Below are 22,063 nucleotides of genomic sequence, written 5' to 3'. Positions count from 1 at the left end.
CAAGTAAGCTGCTGAGCCTCATCAGTGATCAAAGAGCCGCATGCGGCTCCGGAGCCGCGGGTTGCCGACCCCTGGCCTAGGTGTTTGGACAGGAGTCAGGACACATTCAAAATAAAAACCTGCATAACAATACGTCTTGGGGCGGGGAAAAGAAACTCAGTCAGTGTCTGAGAAACGAAAGTGAAAGCTACACTTATCCAGAAACAAAACCAGTACTAGGCAACATAGCTGGAGGACGACACAGTGGGATCAGCAGCTTGACACTTCAGCCGGCGTAGGTGAGTTTTTGAGGGCTTTTACTGCTACTTTTACCTCAATTGTTTGAACTTATCTCCCTGTCTCCTTCTTTAGAACAATGTCTTTGAGTACCCACTACAAGAATTATGTAAATGAAGCCCCTCCATTCGAAAAACGAGTTGAGGTGGGTTCATTTTCCCTCGACACAGAGCGGAGAGTCGTCCATGACAAGAATCAGATGAGATATTATGTGGAACCTCACCAAGCCCCGCAATTTGATCTGCGGGACGGCTACAAGGACCGCTATGTGAAGAGAGATGAGAGTTTGAAGAAAAGTCTGGACCACATCCTCCGTTGGATCTTAGCCAACAAGTCAAACCTCAAACAGAAGGCGTTGTCATCCTCGTCTTCATCGTAAGAATACTACACTGACCAATATTTTCCTTAGATCAGGGGTGTCCAAAGTGTGGCCATTTGGGACCCGCACATAATGTTTTCTCCGCCTCATTCTGAATATACTAGTTTAAAAAATAAATAAATAAAAACTAAAATGTAACAAGAAATGTTGACTCTAATACCACAAATCTGCCACGCAGTGTGTGTTTAATTTAAAACTGTCCTTTCGCCAAAAAAAACCCTTATCATACCTGCCAACTTTTGAAATCAGAAAAACCTAGTAGCCAGGGTCCAGAGGCCCCGGTAGGTCCAGGACAAAGTCCTGGTGGGGGGTTCAGGCTTCGCCCCCTGACGCAAAATGATTATTAGCATTCAGACAGGTTAAAATGTTGCTAAAACCATCACTTTTCTATCAGTCACAGTGACTTTTCAAAACAAAAATATTACAGCAAAAATCATATGGGTTGATTGACATGTTTATTCTGTAAGCTAACTTCAATAGTTTGAAATTATTTTGACAGTTAATGCCAGTTATCCTGTCAACCTTTCACAAGACTTCAATTTGTTAATTGAAAGTACAAACACTTTTTACAGTAAACAAATGGTAAAACAGTACTAAACAATTCCATTAAAAAAAAAAATTGGTGTCATTATTAACTTTCTGTCCAAGCTTGTATAATCTACTGCCTTGTTCAATTGTAAAAAATATTCTGTGCCTAAAATTCACATTTCTATCACAATTATCATACTGTAAACATGGTAAGCTAACTTCATTAAAATTAACAGTCCTGTCAATAGCATGGAATTACAATTCAAATGTAGTTTTTTTGTAAGCCTTTCAAAAGAATTCAAAATATGAAAAATGAATGAAAATTAATTTAAGCCATCAGACACTTGAAAAGTGGCACATCACATCTCTAATGTAATCATTTGAACTTTTCAACAGAAATAGCACTGCAAAAATATTAAGGACATACTTCTGTATTTTGGTAGTTATGCTGTCAACATTTAACAAGATTTCTTCAACTTGGACTTGAAAGCATAAATAGTATAAACACTTTTAACAGTATAACAGTACTAAACAATTCCAATAGATAACATTGGTGTCATTACCTTTTTGTGGCTAAAATCCATCGCTAATTCCTCCGTGTCCGATCGAAAAATCTTGTCTGCACAAGGTGCAATTCGCGTAGTTTTCACCCTTTTTGGAACGGATAATTATTCCCGGATAGGCTTTTGAATATTCTTCACGGAATGACTGCAGTTTTCTTTTCGGTTTAAGACTCGTTTGCGATTTTTCTCCGGCTGATTCCATGATCATTCGCTCTTTTGGAAACAATGGCAACAGGTGCCTCGTGCTTGGCAGCGGTGCTATAAATAGCCTCGCGCATGGCATTCGGAATGGCTCGATAGGAAGTTACGGGAAGCAGTGTCGATTGTCATTGTTGTTACGCGATTTCGTGAATAAAACTTTTAAAAAAATGTTTTTTTTTAATTAATGAAAAACCGTATTTTTTATCACTGCAACCGTAACCCGGAATAGGTTGATGAAAACCGTACTAATTACGGGAAAACCGGAGTAGTTGGCAGGTATGCCTTATGAATCAAAATCAATGTTATGAACTATGGACCTACTCAAGGCTCAAAATACTCAACATCAAAAATTTCACTTTGAAATATTTTGTGGGGGGAAATATTGTATATTTTGTGTTTGCCATATAAAAAACAAAGTTTCCTTTGACAAAAAGGTCATAAAAAACAAAAAACAAATAAAAAACAACACGTAAAATAAAAACAAATAATCGATGGCTAGATCGGAAGTTGTTCTAGAGCAGTGATCCTCAACAGGCGGACCGCGGTCCATGTCCGGACCCAGCGACGTGTCCGTCCGGACCCAGCACGAATTAAAGTAAAAAAAAAAAAAAAAAAAAAATGTTTTTTTTATTATTATAATTATAATTATTATAAAAAAATATAATAATTGTATTTATCTGTGAGTTATCGCTAGCGCAAGTCAACGTTCTTTGTTGTTTTTAGTCAAATATCTCCACGTTTCGTTTACACTTCTCGTGTCTCACTCACTCCGTCTCTCTCTCTCTCTCTCTCAGAGAGAGAAAGAGAGAGAGACGGAGTGAGAGCGAGAGAACGCCACTCTGATTGGCTAATTCCGGGGTATGGGTTGTCATCTCTTTCACAACGACGCGCTGATAGGCTGTTACCACCTGGGTCATGTGCACAGTGCATGGAACCTTTCGCTGCAGGCACACAGTTGTCTCGTATCGCTACTTCGCTAACTGTTCACTTGTCAGTCACTGAATGTGAATCAAATCACAATGGCATGCTCCAAGTTGGCTCAGGCTGGTAAAAGAAAGGTGGACAGGGAAAACCGACGTTTCAAGGAAGAATGGACAGAGCAATATGTTTTCATCCTACCTACTGCAAGTACCAGACCAATGTGTCTACTATGCAACACTACTGTTGCTCTGGTGAAAAGTGAAAATCTGAAACGTCACTATCTGAAAGAGCACCGCGAATTTGAAGAGACATTTCCTCATGATTCAGAGCTAAGAAAAAAAGAAATCACGAGGCTGAAAAAGTCATATGAAACATCAAGCAAGATTTTTGTTAAATCTATGACACAACAACAAATAGCAACAGAGCAGTGACGTGCGGTGAGGTTGATGGCTGGTGAGGCACTGACTTCATCACAGTCAGATTTTCCTGGCAGTTGTGGCTGAAATCTTTGCTGGTCTACCTGAATCCCTCATTTTCCATTTCTTAATCAGCGTTTGAACACTGCCGATTGGCATTCTCAATTCCTTGGATATCTTTTTATACCCCTTTCCTGTTTTATGCAGTTCAATGACCTTTTCTCACAGATCCTTTGACAATTATTTTGCCTTCCCCATGACTCAGAATCCAGAAGCATGTGTGCAGCACTGGATGAAAGATGCAATGGTCTGTCAGAAGCCCAGAAACTCACTGACCTTTTATACACACACATTCATTACAAACAAACATGTCACAGGTGAGGATTGGAACCTTGATTAGCCATTCAAACCTGTTTGTGTCAACTTTTGTGCATGTTATCAGATCAAAGTGACTGGGGTATGGAAACTTTTGATCAGGGTCATTTGGGTACTTTCTTTTGTCATTTTGATTTAAAAAGAGTAAAGAGAGTTGTTTGCCAATAAATAGCTTCACACGACCATTAAGCATGAGTGGAAGAAAGGTTTTTTGTGTTATCATTCATATTCTCTGAAGAATGGCCAAGAAATCATACATTCTCTCAGGGTATGTCAACTTATGAGAGCAACTGTATGACTTATTTATTTTTCTGAGTGAGACCCTTGCCGGTCCCTGGGACCAAACTTGAAGGGAGCCCTAAAGGTTTAAAAAAAATGATATATTGTATTGGTTTTAAAATGTAAAATATCAAAATGGCTTGATTTAGTGATTCTATTTAGTGTGCAGGTTTGGACACCTGTGGGTTTACATGATACATTTAATTCATTTCACCTTTTTCTCTCTCCTCAGAGCTTTGGATTTTGACTTTGTGACATCCCGTGGCCGCTTGACACACTTGTTGACAACTCCATATCAAAAAATGTCAAGCTGGTTGCTGGCCGTCACCAAGTTCAGAGGAACGCTTTACATCAATGAAGTAAAAACAGAAGCTGCTCGCCAAAGTGAAACCCATCGCACTGAGAGTCATGAAGAGAACATATACTGGGGGTACAAGTTTGAGCAGTACATGTGTTCAGGTAGGAGGGTCTATTTCAGGTGTCCCCACAATTTCCCTCTGTCTTGTTTTTTTCTTCTTCTTGTGCCTGCTCTAAACACTAAATATATCCAAACATTTCATAGAATCAAACATAAGTGGGGCAACAAGAAAAAGATCCCACAATTATCTTTTGTAAAGTAACTCTAGCTGAGTCTAAACAAAAGTTAGACACATCCTAACACATTTATTCAATGAAAAGAATATATTTGACCACTATTTTTTATATTTTAGGGTAAGCTAAACTTCCCTTGCAGTCTTTAGCATTTGCCACTGCTGTACATCTGGCATCACTTGTTAAAAAAATGCGGGTAAGAGAAGTCGGCAAGTCAGATCCATAACTTCCGGACAAGGATTGGCTCTTACGGCTGGGTGGGTCGGGCTGGAGTGCATAGTGGTCTATTTGAATGTTGTGTACTCTGGTTTTGTTCTGTCACAATTGATATACTATTTGTCCCTGAAGATACCATTGACGGTGTACCGGATTCGAGTGGCGTGGTCAACTCTAACGAGGCCTTCTACATCGTGGTCCAAACCCGTCTCGCAGATCACAGTCTCCTGTTCTCCGGTGAACTGGATTGCCGAGATAAAGATCCTAATGCCCCGGATCCTCCAGCCTGCTACATTGAGCTGAAGACAGCAGGAAATATCCACACTGCCAAACAGCGTGACAAATTCCACAGGTTGGCAATGCTTAGGAATGGGTACCGAATTTGATACTTTTAAAAAGGGACTGACTGAATTCCGTTGGTAGTAAAGGCAACGATTTGCGTAAAGACAAATGGTACCATATTTCCATACCTTTGTTCCACGTGACGTTACGTCTGGTTGCAGACTCTGTAGTGGCTCAAACACTTGGGGGGAAAACGGGCATACTTGCAGCGGACTGCCTTTAGGTAATGTTGCAATTTTCCAGCCAGCATTTATGGAGGTTAATTTGACAACGACAAGTTTAGTTTCAATAGGACAGCGCGGTGGGCTCCAGAGGAGCGATCACTGGACTAGCAGGAAGAGGCCGGGCTGGGGTACAAGCTGGACGTGGCGTCGTCGGTAGACTCACTTGAGACAAGGCAGATGGTTGTGTCGGCAGACCCACTTGAGACTAGGCAGGAAGCGGCGTTGGAAGTCCCACTGGAAGAGCGGAAGGCGGTGGCCGTGCTGGGCGCAGCGCGGGAGGTGACGGCGGAGGGAGAAGGAGCGAGCTTGCCGTGGGTTGGAACCGCACAAACCTGGCCTTCATGTCCTCCAAGACATCCATCCATCCATCCATCTTCTTCCGCTTATCCGAGGTCGGGTCGCGGGGGCAGCAGCCTAAGCAGGGAAGCCCAGACTTCCCTCTCCCCAGCCACTTCGTCCAGCTCTTCCTGTGGGACCCCGAGGCGTTCCCAGGCCAGCCGGGAGACATAGTCTTCCCAACGTGTCCTGGGTCTTCCCCGCGGCCTCCTACCGGTCGGACGTGCCCTAAACACCTCCCTAGGGAGGCGTTCGGGTGGCATCCTGACCAGATGCCCGAACCACCTCATCTGGCTCCTCTCGATGTGGAGGAGCAGTGGCTTTACTTTGAGCTCCTCCCGGATGGCAGAGCTCCTCACCCTATCTCTAAGGGAGAGCCCCGCCACCCGGCGGAGGAAACTCATTTCGGCCGCTTGTACCCGTGATCTTGTCCTTTCGGTCATAACCCAAAGCTCATGACCATAGGTGAGGATGGGAATGTAGATCGACCGGTAAATTGAGAGCTTTGCCTTCCGGCTCAGCTCCTTCTTCACCACAACGGATCGATACAGCGTCCGCATTACTGAAGACGCCGCACCGATCCGCCTGTCGATCTCACGATCCACTCTTCCCTCACTCGTGAACAAGACTCCGAGGTACTTGAACTCCTCCACTTGGGGCAAGATCTCCTCCCCAACCCAGAGATGGCACTCCACCCTTTTTCGGGCGAGAACCATGGACTCGGACTTGGAGGTGCTGATTCTCATCCCAGTCGCTTCACACTCAGCTGCAAACCGATCCAGTGAGAGCTGAAGATCCTGGCCAGATGAAGCCATCAGGACCACATCATCTGCAAAAAGCAGAGACCTAATCCTGCAGCCACCAAACCAGATCCCCTCAACGCCTTGACTGCGCCTAGAAATTCTGTCCATAAAAGTTATGAACAGAATCGGTGACAAAGGGCAGCCTTGGCGGAGTCCAACCCTCACTGGAAACGTGTCCGACTTACTACCGGCAATGCGAACCAAGCTCTGGCACTGATCATACAGGGAGCCTCCAAGACATGTGCGGTCCAAAACCTCAGCTCCATGTCGCCGACAGGCGTTTTCGCAAGGTCACTTTCTGTCTCAAAGATTCTGTCATGTACTCGCATGGCCCCAAGAAGCAGGAGACAGGAGGATGACGTGCAGGTAAGACAAGTAAATAATTATATTCAACACCGGATGAGCAGTCATGCACACAGCGTGCAGCTAACAGTAACATAAACAATCCTTGAGCCCTGGCGAAAGGGCCGTGCAGGCATTTGTAGAAGCCAGCTGATTGACAACCACTACCCGGTGTGGCCAGGCTGCCAATCAGTTGCAGGTGAGGGGAAAGAGTCATGCAGGAAAAGGAACCAGAAATAAGAGCGCAACACAGGAAATAAACACAAACTAAGGAAACATAAGATATGATGTGACACATCGTTACATCAACAAAGCAACCAAGAGAGCCGACTCCGTCCTAGGCTGCCCACCACAAGGTCTTGGCCAATGTCAAGTCCACACGGATTAGCGAGAATCCATTCAAAGAGACAGAAGTGTCCGGTACATGCCCACTCAGCCAGGGTTGGGTGAAGCTCGTCTATCCCGACGCCCAACGCTACTAGCGCCGCAGCCCTGTCTCCTCCTGCGCATCTCTTCCGGTTTCTACACGCGGACTCCAGCGTGGCAGAGAGCCAGCAGCCTGTCTCTGGCGCAAACAAAGCCACGGCTTTCCCTGAGGCCCATCCTAATGTTCCCAAATAAAGCACCAAAAAGCAGGGCAGAAGCCACGAAAGTGTAACCCCTTGTTGCACAGTCCTGAACAGGACCGATCCAAGAAACACAGAAAAAACAAGAGGGAAACACCACAAACACAAAGGGGGAAAGACAAGAGCCCTGAGCTCCTGCGGACAGCAGCCACTACTGCGGCGCCATCTTCCAGCCAAAAAATAATAATTTGGTCCAATAATAAAAAATACTAGTATGAGCGATAAGTAATTTGCACCAAAACCAATCTTTTAACATTTTTGGTCCATAACAGAGTACAAAAACAAAAATGTGTACGCAGCCTAGTAGATCTTATTAGGGCCCGCATGTCCCATTGCATAAGGACTCCCAAAGGGAGTCCTTATGCAATGGGACATAAGGACCTATTGAATTGTGTAAGGTAGTGTAAGGTTTTATTATTCTTTATTCTTCCGCCGCCACATTAAACTGTAATTTGACCCACTTAACATGCTTCAAAACTCACCATATTTGACCCACACATCAGGACCTGCGAAAATTGCCTTTTAAAAAAAAACCTGAACCACAAAACTCAAAATTGCGCTCTAGCGCCCCCTAGGGGAAAAAAACTAGACTGCCTGTAACTCCCACTAGGAAGGTCGGAGAGACATGAAACAAAAACCTCTATGTAGGTCTGACTCAGACCTAGATTTTATAACGGTACATTCTCGGGCTAAAATTAACAGGAAGTTGGCAATTCCCCCTTCAAGACAAAAAAGTACTAAAAACAGTCACTTTTGCCTCTTTGAGCTGTAATTTGACCCCCTTAACATGCTTCAAAACTCACCATATTTGACCCACACATCAGGACCTGCGAAAATTGCCTTTAAAAAAAAAACCTGAACCACAAAACTCAAAATTGCGCTCTAGCGCCCCCTAGGGGGGAAAAACTAGACTGCCTGTAACTCCCACTAGGAAGGTCGGAGAGACATGAAACAAAAACCTCTATGTAGGTCTGACTCAGACCTAGATTTTATAACGGTACATTCTCGGGCTAAAATTAACAGGAAGTTGGCAATTCCCCCTTCAAGACAAAAAAGTACTAAAAACAGTCACTTTTGCCTCTTTGAGCTGTAATTTGACCCCCTTAACATGCTTCAAAACTCACCAAACTGAACGCACACATCAGGACTGGCAAAAATTGCGATCTAATAAAAAAAACTAACCCCAAATCTCAAAATTGCGCTCTACCGCAATTTTTGAATAAAACGCAGAAAAAACTGCTCCTCGGAAGAAAAAAATGACAAAACTGCCTGTAACTCCCACTGGGAAGGTCGGAGAGACATGAAACAAAAACCTCTATGTAGGTCTCACTTAGAACTGCATTTCATAAATTGACAACCCCCAGCAAAAATCAACAGGAAGTTTGCTATTCCCCCTTCAAAACAAATTTTTGGTAAAAACCGGTCACCTTTCTTCAAACATTATCTCCTCTGAGCACGTTTGTTGTTTCAGCTTCAAACTAACACAGGAGAGAGATTGAACCCTTCTGATTAAAAGTTGCCGCTCCGGTTTTGATTTTATGACCCTTCAAAGAACCGCTGCGCTGATGCTGCTGCGCTGCTGTTTTTTTAAAGATGGCTGCTTAAAAGCAGGATGCACCAGTGTGCCCACACAATGCAGACTAGGTAGGTACACTAGACAAAAGTCTTGTGACACTTATGACTATCACTGTTCAAAAGTATTGGGACACTTAAGCCGAAAACTGGACAAAAGTATTGGGACACTTGGGACTACAACTTGACAAAAGTATTGGGACACTTACGACTAAAAGTAGACAACAGTATTGGGAAACTTAGGACTACCACTGGACAAAAGTATTGGGACACGTACACTGGACAAAAGTATTGGGACACTTGGGACTACAACTTGACAAAAGTATTGGGACACTTACGACTAAGAGTAGACAACAGTATTGGGAAACTTAGGACTACCACTGGACAAAAGTATTGGGACACGTACACTGGACAAAAGTATTGGGACACTTGGGACTAAAACTTGACAAAAGTATTGGGACACTTAGGACTAGCACCTGCCAAATACGCGGGCCCGACCAATGCTGCTTGCAGCTTTAATTTCGCTTTGTTCTCTGACTCATTTGCTTTCTTCTCAGGTACAAGCTCAACCAGTGGTGGGCACAGTCCTACCTTCTCGGAGTCCCTCGCATCGTCGCAGGCTTCCGTAATGACGACGGCATTGTTGAGTCTGTGAAGACTTTTCAAGTCAGCGATATTCCTGAGATTGCTGAGGTACACGGTTGTTGGTGTTGTTGTTGTTGTATGTCATTGCAATGGTAAAAAAAGTAACTTTATTTGTATCTTTTGAGCAGCGTGAGGTCAACTTCTGGAAGCCAAACGTCTGCATGAACTTCTGCAGCAAATTCCTGTCTTTTGTCAAGAAGGTGGCGACCGAAGACGATCCCTGGTGAGACCTTGTGTTTAAAAAATAAAACTTTAGCCTGTTAACAGGTATTCTCTCTATTGCAGTGTGGTATATCTGTTCTCCAGGAAAGAGCACTCCGATGTGACCTACTCTGTTCACAGGAACTCGTCTTATTCTTTCCTGCCAGACTGGTACGTGAAGGAAATGGATTAAAAATGCGCACCATCAGTACTAATTTACGCTTAGCATGAAATAATTACAACTAATCTTAACAACATGGCACTATAATCACATTTTACTCATCTATGCCAGTCTCTTAGCATGTTCAATGGATTCATGTGTGGTACGTCTAGGTGTTGATTACCATCGCTCTCTGCAAAGTTTTCATCTTGTATACCAGTTGGAACAATTAAAAATCTCTGACAAATTCTACAGTTGTCTTATTTCTGTCTACCCGAGTTAAAAAGTGAGCTCCGAATCGGAATCGTTAAAGACACATTTTATTGCCCCCTGATATTATTAAAACAAAAAACAAAGACACAAATAGTTTTTGTTTGGTTCACAGAATGCATTTTACACAATGTATGTTTAATAAAAATAATCACATGAGTCAACTAAGAATTGCAATAGAAGCTAGGAAGAATTGACATGTAAACCTTACACCAAAGGGATGTTTGTGTGTCCACTGCAGTAGACATTTGTGTTTTGCCTAAGAGGCAATTTTCTTTTCTTCCCAAAATGTGTAATGTCCACTGCAGAGGACATTGGCTCTCAGGGAGATTTAAATGATTAATAACCTCTTAAGGCCCAAGCTGTTTGTTTACATGCTTTTTTTTATTTCTCTTTGCTATTTGGGCTTATTGGACCCTAATTAGAATAAAAACTAATAATCATCTTTTGATATGATGTACTTAGTCCATAAGTACACAAACGTGTACTTCATGTTTAGTGACATGCTAATTCTTATTTTTTTTCCAAATTCCATTGTATGTTATACTCTTCCGACACCACCAGATGGCAGGATAAGTGTCCACATAAGTGGCCATAAGACCCCAATTCAGTAGTGTACACAATTTTGGAAATAAGAGCTAAAAGGTGCTGTCCACGCATGTGGCCACTAAGCCTTTAGAGTTAAAATAGAAATGGTAAATATTTTTCATTTGGGCCCCTAACATGTCTTTGATACTTTCTTGTCATTTCCAGTCCAGAAAAAAAAATTACTTTGACTCAGTCTATTTATAAATATATATACATGTTTATGTAAACGCACGCACGTAAATACACACACTTACTTCTATATACATATATAGAATAGATACATATACATGTATACACACACACACGTGTATGTATACATATGCATGTGTATGTTTATAAATACATATGTATACACGCACGGCTTTCGCCCGAGTGCAGCTGGGATAGGTTCCAGCCTCCCCTGTTACCCCGAGGGACAAGCTGTAGAAAATGGATGGATGGATATACACAATATCCATAATTATAGATGTATAGTGTGGAGGGGGGAGTAGCCTGCGGACCTGCAGCAAAGCGGGGTGTGCCAGGACCGGCTTCGAGACCAGGGACAGGTGCGTAGAGGGCCCACCTGGGCCTGGTTATCTAATCACCTGTCGCTCTGTTAAAAGGCAGCAGCCAGGGAGGAGAGGGGGGTTGGAGTTGGAGCAAGAGCGACAGACACAAAACAATTGTTGAAAAGCAAGAGACTTGATTGGAAAACAAAACTGTTTATGAACCTGAACCGGGCTGTCATATCAGTGCTTGGTGGTCCGAGGAACCCCCTGGAGGACGACTTGCACATATAGATTGCGCTCAAGTGATTTTTTTTTTTTCTTTACTAGAAATGACACAGGAATGTAGCCAATGGCTTTAAAAGATGTGATCGGAACCCACATGAAAAATATTTGCGATTTTTATTTTAATAACCATTTAATTTTGGACAAAAACTTATGGAAACATTATGTTTTGATTTCTTTCATTATCTTTCATAGTCTTAGTGTTTTTTCCACTTTTTGTGTAATTTCCCGCTAAAATATCACCTTCACAAGATTAAAATACGTTTCAAGTGTGCACAGGATGATCAAGAACAGACATTTATAGGCAACAGTATCAGGTTGCTAATAGAAAGTCACCTGCTTTTCATAGTTCAAACTGACATTCATGAGGATAATTGATACATCATGTTTTTGTAAATCAACGTCCCTAAAAGCACCTTACCTTTTTCCTCAATTTGTTGACACACAAATTATATTCCATATGCATACCTGCCAACTTTTGAAATCAGAAAAACCTAGTAGCCAGGGTCCAGGGGACGCAGGCCCCGGTAGGTCCAGGACAAAGTCCTGGTGGGGGGTTCAGGCTTCGCCCCCCGACGCAAAATGATTATTAGCATTCAGACAGGTTAAAATGTTGCTAAAACCATCACTTTTCTATCAGTCACAGTGACTTTTCAAAACAAAAATATTACAGCAAAAATCATATGGGTTGATTGACATGTTTATTCTGTAAGCTAACTTCAATAGTTTGAAATTATTTTGACAGTTAATGCCAGTTATCCTGTCAACCTTTCACAATACTTCAATTTGTTAATTGAAAGTATAAACACTTTTTACAGTAAACAAATGGTAAAACAGTACTAAACAATTCCATTAAAAAAAAAATTGGTGTCATTATTAACTTTCTGTCCAAGCTTGTATAATCTACTGCCTTGTTCAATTGTAAAAAATATTCTGTGCCTAAAATTCACATTTCTATCACAATTATCATACTGTAAACATGGTAAGCTAACTTCATTAAAATTAATAGTCCCGTCAATAGCATGGAATTACAATTCAAATGTAGTTTTTTTTGTAAGCCTTTCAAAAGAATTCAAAATATGAAAAATTAATGAAAATTAATTTAAGCCATCAGACACTTGAAAAATGGCACATCACATCTCTAATGTAATCATTTTAACTTTTCAACAGAAATAGCACTGCAAAAATATTAAGGACATACTTCTGTATTTTGGTAGTTATGCTGTCAACATTTAACAAGATTTCTTCAACTTGGACTTGAAAGCATAAATAGTATAAACACTTTTAACAGTATAACAGTACTAAACAATTCCAATAGATAACATTGGTGTCATTACCTTTTTGTGGCTAAAATCCGAAAAACGTTGAAAGTTTTCCACTTGTATCGCTAGCAACGGCATTAGACTTGTGTTTTTTTGTCCCAACGTGGTCTTTTACATCGCTAATTCCTCCGTGTCTGATCGAAAAATCTTGTCTGCACAAGGTGCAATTCGCGTAGTTTTCACCCTTTTTGGAACGGATGATTATTCCCGGATAGGCTTTTGAATATTCTTCACGGAACGACTGCAGTTTTCTTTTCGGTTTAAGACTCGTTTGCGATTTTTCTCCGGCTGATTCCATGATCGTTCGCTCGTTTGGAAACAATGGCAACTGGTGCCTCGTGCTTGGCAGCGGTGCTATAAATAGCCTCGCGCATGGCATTCGGAATGGCTCGATAGGAAGTTACGGGAAGCAGTGTCGATTGTCATTGTTGTTACGCGATTTCGTAAATAAAACTTAAAAAAAAAAATAATTTAATTACCGTATTTTCCGCACTATTAGCCGCACCTAAAAACCACAAATTTACTCAAAAGCTGACAGTGCGGCTTTTAACCCGGTGCGCTTTATATATGGATTAATATTACGATTCATTTTCATAAAGTTTCGATCTCGCAACTTCGGTAAACAGCCGCCATCTTTTTTCCCGGTAGAACAGGAAGCGCTTCTTCTTCTACGCAAGCAACCGCCAAGGTAAGCACCCGCCCCCATAGAACAGGAAGCGCTTCTTCTTCTACTGTAAGCAACCACCCCCCCGCGTAGAAGAAGAAAAAGCGCGCGGATATCACCGTACGTTTCATTTCCTTTGTGTGTTTACATCTGTAAAGACCACAAAATGGCTCCTACTAAGCGTCAGGGATCCGGTTCATGAAAAGACGCAATCTCTCCATCCGCACACGGATTACTATTTCACAGCAACTGATATTCCTGTGAACCGCACTGTGGATACAACGGGAGCACGTACGGTGAATATTCGCACCACAGGGAATGAGAAGTCATCCTTCACTGTGGTTCTAGCTTGCCATGCTAATGGCCAGAAACTTCCACCCATGGTGATATTCAAAAGGAAGACCTTGCCAAAAGAGACCTTTCCAGCCGGCGTCATCATAAAAGCTAACTCGAAGGGATGGATGAAGAAAAGATGAGCGAGTGGTTAAGGTAAGTTTAAGTTTACGCGAAGAGGCCGGGTGGCTTTTTTCACGCAGCTCTGTCCATGTTGATATACGTATGTTTGTGATTGCACATTTGCGTAGATTTTGGGAGTGAACAGAGTTGTTAGAACGCTGGTTTTTAATATATTATTAAAGTTTGACTGACCTATCTGACTGTTTTTTTGACATTCCTTTAGCGCAGTTAGATGTGGCTTACAACACCGGGCGGCTTATAGGTGGACAAAGTTTTGAAATATGCCGTTCATTGAAGGCGCGGCTTTTAACCCAGGGCGCCTTATGGTGCGGAAAATACGGTAATGAAAAACCGTATTTTTTATCACTGCAACCGTAACCCGGAATAGGTTGATGAAAACCGTACTAATTACGGGAAAACCGGAGTAGTTGGCAGGTATGCATATGTATAAGCTTAAATTAAATATAAGATTCTTTAAATAGGTCACTATTTTCATCTGACAGAGAGGAATATTCATCTTAAGCCTTCCCTTAAAAAATAAGGCCGTGCGTGTGAGAGGAATGGTTATGATAAATGTGTAGCAGTTGCCTCACATGAATCTCAAATTGGTTTAACACAATAACCAAACAGTTAAGTTTGTTTTTTTTCTTCCAAAAAGGGCAAGTATGCAATGCCTTCTGGTTATGTTGCATATTTAAAGTGAGGGTGAGCAAGCTGCATCCTTAAGAAAGGCACAAATCCCACCTCTTGGTGCTCAAGTGTGCGTCCACGTCCACTCGCAGGTCTGCGGTTCACTGCTTGAGCTTCCTGTGCAGGCCCATCAGCTTGAAGGTGGCGGCGGTGATCTTCTCATACACCACAAACATGAGGGCGGCCGTTAGGACCGTCTGAAGCAGCTTCGCCTCCAAGCCTTTGTACAGCCCGAGAGGGCCGTGCTTTCTGTCATAAAGAGAGCTATTAATTACCAGCAATCATACGGCAAACTGGGAATACAAACCTGATCTGGACTTCGGACTACTTACCGTATTTTCCGCACTATAAGGCGCACCTAAAAACCACAAATTTTCTCAAAAGCTAACAGTGCGCCTTATAACCCGGTGCGCTTTATTACGATTCATTTTCATAAAGTTTCGATCTCGCAACTTCGGTAAACAGCCGCCATCTTTTTTCCCGGTAGAACAGGAAGCGCTTCTTCTTCTACGCAAGCAACCGCCAAGGTAAGCACCCGCCCCCATAGAACAGGAAGCGCTTCTTCTTCTACTGCAAGCTACCGCCCGCCCCCGGAAGAAGAAGAAAAAACGCGCGGATATCACCGTACGTTTCATTTCCTGTTTACATCTGTAAAGACCACAAAATGGCTCCTACTAAGCGATCCGGTTCATAAAAAGACGCAATCTCTCCATCCGCACACGGATTACTACCGTATTTCACAGCAACTGATATTCCTGTGAACCGCACTGTGGAACGGGAGCACGTACGGTGAATATTCGCACCACAGGGAATGAGAAGTCATCCTTCACTGTGGTTCTAGCTTGCCATGCTAATGGCCAGAAACTTCCACCCATGGTGATATTCAAAAGGAAGACCTTGCCAAAAGAGACCTTTCCAGCCGGCGTCATCATAAAAGCTAACTCGAAGGGATGGATGGATGAAGAAAAGATGAGCGAGTGGTTAAGGGAAGTTTACGCGAAGAGGCCGGGTGGCTTTTTTCACACAGCTCCGAAGGCGAACACACCTTCACTAAGACGGGCAGACAGCGCCGGACGACATACGCCAACATTTGCCAGTGGATCGTAAATGCCTGGGCAGATATTTCGGTCACAACTGTGGTCCGAGCTTTCCGGAAGGCAGGATTCACAGAACAACAGCGACACTGACTCCCGATGACTTCGACGAGACGGAACCGGCCATTTTGGATACCACGCTTGCGCAACTTTTCAATTCGGACACCGAAGACGAAGAATTCGAAGGATTTACGAATGAAGAATAACTTCAGAAGCTGAGCGCTATGTTTATTTTGTGTGTTGTGACATTAACGTTCGAGCAACATTATGTTACTATTGCTCTACACCATTTTGAATTTTACTATGTTTGTGATTGCACATTTGCGTACATTTTGGGACAGAGTTGTTAGAACGCTGGTTTTCAATATATTATTAAAGTTTGACTGAACTATCTGACTGTTTTTTTGACATTCACTTTAGCGCAGCGTTTTTTTGACATTCACTTTAGCGCAGCGTAGGCGCGGCTTATAGTCCGGGGCGGCTTATTGGTGGACAAAATTATGAAATATGTAATTCATAGAAGGTGCGGCTAATAATCCGGTGCGCCTTATAGTGCGGAAAATACGGTAGTTCTTAGCGCCTTTCACAGTACAATAAACACAACCCTCTGTGGTAAAACATCTAAGGCTGAAACGACGTCATCGATTACGTAAATACGTCGACGCCGTTTTTGGTGCGTCGACGCGTCGCATACTTGAATAGCCGCCAGGGCGCTAATTAATTTAAAACCTCTTCTCACTCCTGCGCTTACTAAAAGGCGTGGGGTAAATTTAGGCCTGCGCTTATAAATTTGAGTGATGTAAGGATGCCATCATGAAAAGCACATTTACCGTATTTTCCGCACCATAAGGCGCCCTGGGTTATAAGCCGCGCCTTCAATGAATTACATATTTCAAAACTTTGTCCACCTATAAGCCGCCCCGTGTTGTAAGCCGCATCTAACTGCGCTAAAGGAATGTCAAAAAAACAGTCAAATAGGTCAGTCAAACTTTAATAATATATTAAAAACCAGCGTGATGTGGGCGCGCATGGAGTCGTATATCAACATGGACGGAGCTGCGTGAAGAAAGCCACCCGGCCTCTTCGCGTAAACTTAAACTTACCTTAACCACTCGCTCATCTTTTCTTCATCCATCCCTTCGAGTTAGCTTTTATGATGACGCCGGCTGGAAAGGTCTCTTTTGGCAAGGTCTTCCTTTTGAATATCACCATGGGTGGAAGTTTCTGGCCATTAGCATGGCAAGCTAGAACCACAGTGAAGGATGACTTCTCATCCCCTGTGGTGCGAATATTCACCGTACGTGCTCCCGTTGTATCCACAGTGCGGTTCACAGGAATATCAGTTGCTGTGAAATAGTAATCCGTGTGCGGATGGAGAGATTGCGTCTTTTCATGAACCGGATCTTTGTCGCTTAGTAGGAGCCATTTTGTGGTCTTTACAGATGTAAACACACAAAGGAAATGAAACGTACGGTAATATCCGCGCGCTTTTTCTTCTTCTACGCGGGCGGGTGGTTGCTTACAGTAGAAGAAGAAGCGCTTCCTGTTCTATGGGGGCGGGTGCTTACCTTGGCGGTTGCTTGCGTAGAAGAAGAAGCGCTTCCTGTTCTACCGGGAAAAAAGATGGCGGCTGTTTACCGTAGTTGCGAGATCGAAACTTTATGAAAATGAATCTTAATATTAATCCATATATAAAGCGCACCGGGTTATAAGGCGCACTGTCAGCTTTTGAGAAAATTTGTGGTTTTTAGGTGCGCCTTATAGTGCGGAAAATACGGTAATACAAAAAACGTTATTATGGTCTTACCTTTACTTATGAGTCCATGCACAGCTCCTTCTGATCAAAAGCATCGATAACTTGTTTATAGAAGTCTTCCTTATCTTTCTTCAGTTTTAAAAGTCTCTCTGTCTCGATGGAGATATTCCTTTAAGTCAGGGGTGCTCATTACGTCGATCGCGAGCTACCGGTCGATCTCGGAGGGTGTGTCAGTCGATCACCAGCCAGGCATTAAAAAAATAGTCCTAAAAATGAGCGATCATAAATCTTCACTATGACGTCACTTTCGTCACTTGATTGACATTCACGGCACCCGAGGGTCTTCTGAGATGACGCTGGCTGCTGCCAGCTCATTTAAATTACCGACTGGAAGGCGAGAAACACTTTATTTCAACAGACTCTGGCGCCGTACCTGTCGTCAAAACTCCAAAGACCGACTGCACAGTTGCGCTAACAAAACAAGGGTCTCAGAAAGCTGGCGTGCACAAGCTAGCAAGCTACGGAGTTTGCCGACAATGTACTTCTTGTAAAGTGTATACAAAAGAGTACGGAAGCTGGACAAACAAGATGCCAAAAACCAACCACTTTCACGTGGTATTGGACAGAAAGGAGGACTTTTTTTCTCCTCCATTCGAAAATGCGGACCTTTTTAGCACCACTGTCTGATTCCAATCAATGCAAGTCATCAGAATCAGGTAATACACCAACTTATATTCTTGTCTTCATGAAAGAAAGGAATCTATATGTGTTAAACATGCTTGTATTATCTTTAAACACCTTAACTTGTTAACAATATTAACTATATGTGTTAAACATGCTTGCATTATCTTTAAACACCTTTAACTTATTAACAATTTTAACTATATGTGTTAAACATGCTTGTATTATCATTAAACACCTTTAACTTGTTAACAATATTAACTATGTGTTAAACATGCTTGTATTATCTTTAAACACCTTTGACTTATTAATAATATTAACTATATGTATTAACCATGCTTGTATTATCATTAAACACCGTAACTTGTTAACAATATTAACTATATGTGTTAAACATGCTTGCATTATCTTTAAACACCTTTAACTTATTAACAATTTTAACTATATGTGTTAAACATGCTTGTATTATCATTAAACACCTTTAACTTGTTAACAATATTAACTATGTGTTAAACATGCTTGTATTATCTTTAAACACCTTTGACTTATTAATAATATTAACTATATGTATTAACCATGCTTGTATTATCATTAAACACCTTTAACTTGTTAACAATATTAACTATGTGTTAAACATGCTTGTATTATCTTTAAACACCTTTAATTTATTAACAATATTAACTATATGTTTTAAACATTCTTGTATTATCATTAAACACCTTTAATTTATTAACAATATTAACTATGTGTTAAACATGATTGCATTATCAATAAACACCTTTAATTTATTAACAATATTAACTATATGTATTAAACATGCTTGTATTATCTTTAAACACCTTTAACTTGTTAACAATATTAACTATATGTATTAAACATTCTTGTATTATCATTAAACACCTTTAATTTATTAACAATATTAACTATATGTGTTAAACATGCTTGCATTATCATTAAACACCTTTAACTTATTAACAAAAACATATATTTCATAAATAAGTAAATATAAATTACATATATGAATGAGGTAGATCCCCACGACTTGATCAATTGAAAAGTAGCTCGCCTGCAGAAAAAGTGTGAGCACCCCTGCTTTAAGTATTACCTCCTGCTTCCATTGAAAGTCCAGTTTAGAAAAGTGTTTTATTTTAGATATGTAATCCTCCATGTTAAAATTGCAAGCAAACGATCACTGCTCACTCTTGTTGCTTGTTGTCTTCTTCTGCAGCACCGGTAGTCGCAAGAAGGATCACTAGCGCCCTCTACCACCAGGAGGCGGGAGTCATTTAATGACTCATATTTGACACACGCAGCTACGGTATATTAATAAAACATAGCTGCTTACTGTTCTTTTTAGCATATTCAAAAGCTTGGACCTTAAATCCTACTGAATAGCTCTTAATCTTCTTCCCTTTATGCGATTTCAAATGATTGAAATCAGCCTCCTCCATTTTGAAAATGATGACAGGTGAAGTGTCACTCATGACCAGAGGTGGGTAGTAATGCGCTACATTTACTCCATTACATCTACTTGAGTAACTTTTGGGATAAATTGTACTTCTAAGAGTAGTTTTAATGAAACATACTTTTACTTTTACTTAAGTATATTTATAGAGAAGGAACGCTACTTTTACTCCGCTACTTTTATCTACATTCAGCTCGCTACTCGCTACTAATTTTTATCGATCTGTTAATGCACGCTTTGTTTGTTTTGGTCTGTCAGACAGACCTTCAAAGTGCCTGCCTTACTGGTGACGTTTCACTTCGTTCCACCAATCAGATGCAGTCACTGGTGACGTTGGATCAATCAAACAGAGTCAGGTGGTCACATGACCTGACTTAAACAAGTGGAAAAACTTATTGGGGTGTTACCATTTAGTGGTCAATTGTACGGAATACATACTGTACTGTGCAATCTACTAATAAAAGTTCCAATCAATCAATCAAAAGTGTGAAGGAAAAAAGACCATTTTTTATTTCAACCGTACATCCCGTCAAAAGCCTAAAGACTGACTGCACAGTTCCTGTCTTCACAATAAAAGTGCCGCTCCATCGCGCCTGCGCTTTCAAAACAAGAGTCTCCGAAAGCCAGCGCAAACAAGCTAGCAAGCTACGGAGTTTGACGCCAATATATTTCTTGTTAAGTGTATAAAAACGAATATGGAAGCTGGACAAATAGGATGCCAAAAACCAACCACTTTCATGTGGTATTAGACAGAAAGGAGGAACTTTTCTTCTCCTCCATTTGAAAACGTGGACGTTATCAGCACTACTGTCTGATTACAATCAATGCAAGTCATCAGAATCAGGTAATACACCAACTTATATTCTAGTCTTCATGAAAGAAAGGAATCTATATGTGTTAAACATGCATGTATATTCTTTAAAACACCTTTAACATGTAAACAAAAACAGCAAAATAAATACATATAAATTATATACTGTATATATCAATGTATATGTATGTATATATATATATATATGATATGAGTGTGTATGTTACTCATCAATTACTCAGTACTTGAGTAGTTTTTTCACAACATACTTTTTACTTTTACTCAAGTAAATATTTGGGTGACTACTCCTTACTTTTACTTGAGTAATAAATCTCTAAAGTAAAAGTACTCTTACTTGAGTACAATTTCTGGCTACTCTACCCACCTCTGCTCATGACGTGACGAGTTTGACCCAGCGGAAGTTCTAGACACATGCTAATTATTTTGCAAAACGAGTTTGACCCGGCGAAAATTCCAGACATGCGCTAATAAAATTAATATTTTGTGAAACGAGTTTGATCCGGCGTTAATCCTGAGCCGGCGGTAAGGCCAAGCATGCGCTAATTATTTTGCGAAACGAGTTTGACCCATGCAAATACTATATACCCGGCGCCAATTCAAGGAAATAATGTTTATCTTTATTTTTGCACATTTTAAAGCAAAATAAGCAATACTTTTACTTTTGAAATGCTTATACTATTGCAGAATATTAAGATTTGCACTGTATGTTTATTTTATATTTGCACATTAAAAAGCAAATACGCTACTTTTAATTTTGTTAAATGTTCAAAGTTTTAAATGTTTACATTGTTACAGAATATTTTGTCATGTTGTTGTCAATGTTGACTGAGTGGCCATACTTTTTTTTTTTTGTAAATAAAAGCCATGCCTTTTGAAAAAACTGGCCTACATTTATTTTTTCATCTTCTTTTTAAATAAAAAAAATAATCGGTAAAAGGAAAAATAATCTATAGATTAATCGGAAAAAATAAACGATAGATTAACCGATTAATCGAAAAAAATAATCTATAGATTAATCGATAGAAAAATAATCGTTAGCTACAGCCTTAAAAACATCACATTTTAATCCATGCATGAGGCAAGCAATATACAGTGCATGTGGAGAGTACTCGTGGACCTTCACTTTTTCCATATTTGGTTAAGCTACAGCCTTATTCCAAAATGTATTAAAAGGGTCATATTGTGATTTTTTTTCTACATTTAAAACATTCAATGTGGTTACAGAATATTTTGTCATGTTGACTGAGTGGCCATACTTTTTTTTTTTTTGTAAATAAAAGCCATGCCTTTTGAAAAAACTGGCCTACATTTATTTTTTCATCTTCTTTTTAAATAAAAAAAATAATCGGTAAAAGGAAAAATAATCTATAGATTAATCGGAAAAAAGAATCTATAGATTAACCGATTAATCGAAAAAATAATCTATAGATTAATCGATAGAAAAATAATCGTTAGCTGCAGCCTTAAAAACATCAC

General features: G+C 40.8%; 2 protein-coding genes across 3 annotated transcripts in view; one reads left to right on the top strand and one right to left on the bottom strand.

Moving 5' to 3' along the window:
* Positions 1-202: 202 nt before the first annotated feature.
* LOC133615646 (decapping and exoribonuclease protein-like) lies at positions 203-10,246 on the top strand. 2 transcript variants are annotated; one of them, XM_061974388.1, is made up of 7 exons: positions 203-278; positions 352-651; positions 4,171-4,397; positions 4,878-5,097; positions 9,548-9,683; positions 9,764-9,858; positions 9,921-10,246. In XM_061974388.1, exons 2-7 carry the CDS (start codon positions 356-358, stop codon positions 10,027-10,029), a joined length of 1,083 nt encoding a protein of 360 aa, XP_061830372.1. In that variant the 5' UTR covers positions 203-278; positions 352-355; the 3' UTR covers positions 10,030-10,246. The 2 variants fall into 2 exon arrangements, with proteins under 2 accessions (XP_061830372.1, XP_061830373.1); XM_061974389.1 differs by having other exon boundaries at positions 224-274.
* Positions 10,247-13,792: 3,546 nt separating this feature from the next.
* Positions 13,793-22,063, bottom strand: part of LOC133615655 (peroxisomal membrane protein PMP34-like) — a 36,687-nt gene continuing 28,416 nt past the window's right edge. The window contains exon 9 of the mRNA XM_061974406.2: positions 13,793-15,008. Coding sequence (XP_061830390.1) covers positions 14,861-15,008 — 148 coding nt within the window. The 3' untranslated portion in view covers positions 13,793-14,860. The remainder of the gene's footprint in view (positions 15,009-22,063) is intronic.

The sequence above is a fragment of the Nerophis lumbriciformis genome, linkage group LG22, assembly GCF_033978685.3.
Source record: "Nerophis lumbriciformis linkage group LG22, RoL_Nlum_v2.1, whole genome shotgun sequence".
Classification (NCBI taxonomy): domain Eukaryota; kingdom Metazoa; phylum Chordata; class Actinopteri; order Syngnathiformes; family Syngnathidae; genus Nerophis; species Nerophis lumbriciformis.
This window is presented reverse-complemented; position numbering and strand designations above follow the sequence as displayed.

Bases quoted from the DNA above. Each gene is read 5' to 3' on its own strand.
- LOC133615646 (XM_061974388.1), top strand. From the start codon at position 356: ATGTCTTTGAGTACCCACTACAAGAATTATGTAAATGAAGCCCCTCCA. The intron at 652-4,170 runs GTAAGAATACTA...CTCTCTCCTCAG, and splicing joins TTGTCATCCTCGTCTTCATC to AGCTTTGGATTTTGACTTTG. The intron at 5,098-9,547 runs GTTGGCAATGCT...CTTTCTTCTCAG, and splicing joins CAGCGTGACAAATTCCACAG to GTACAAGCTCAACCAGTGGT.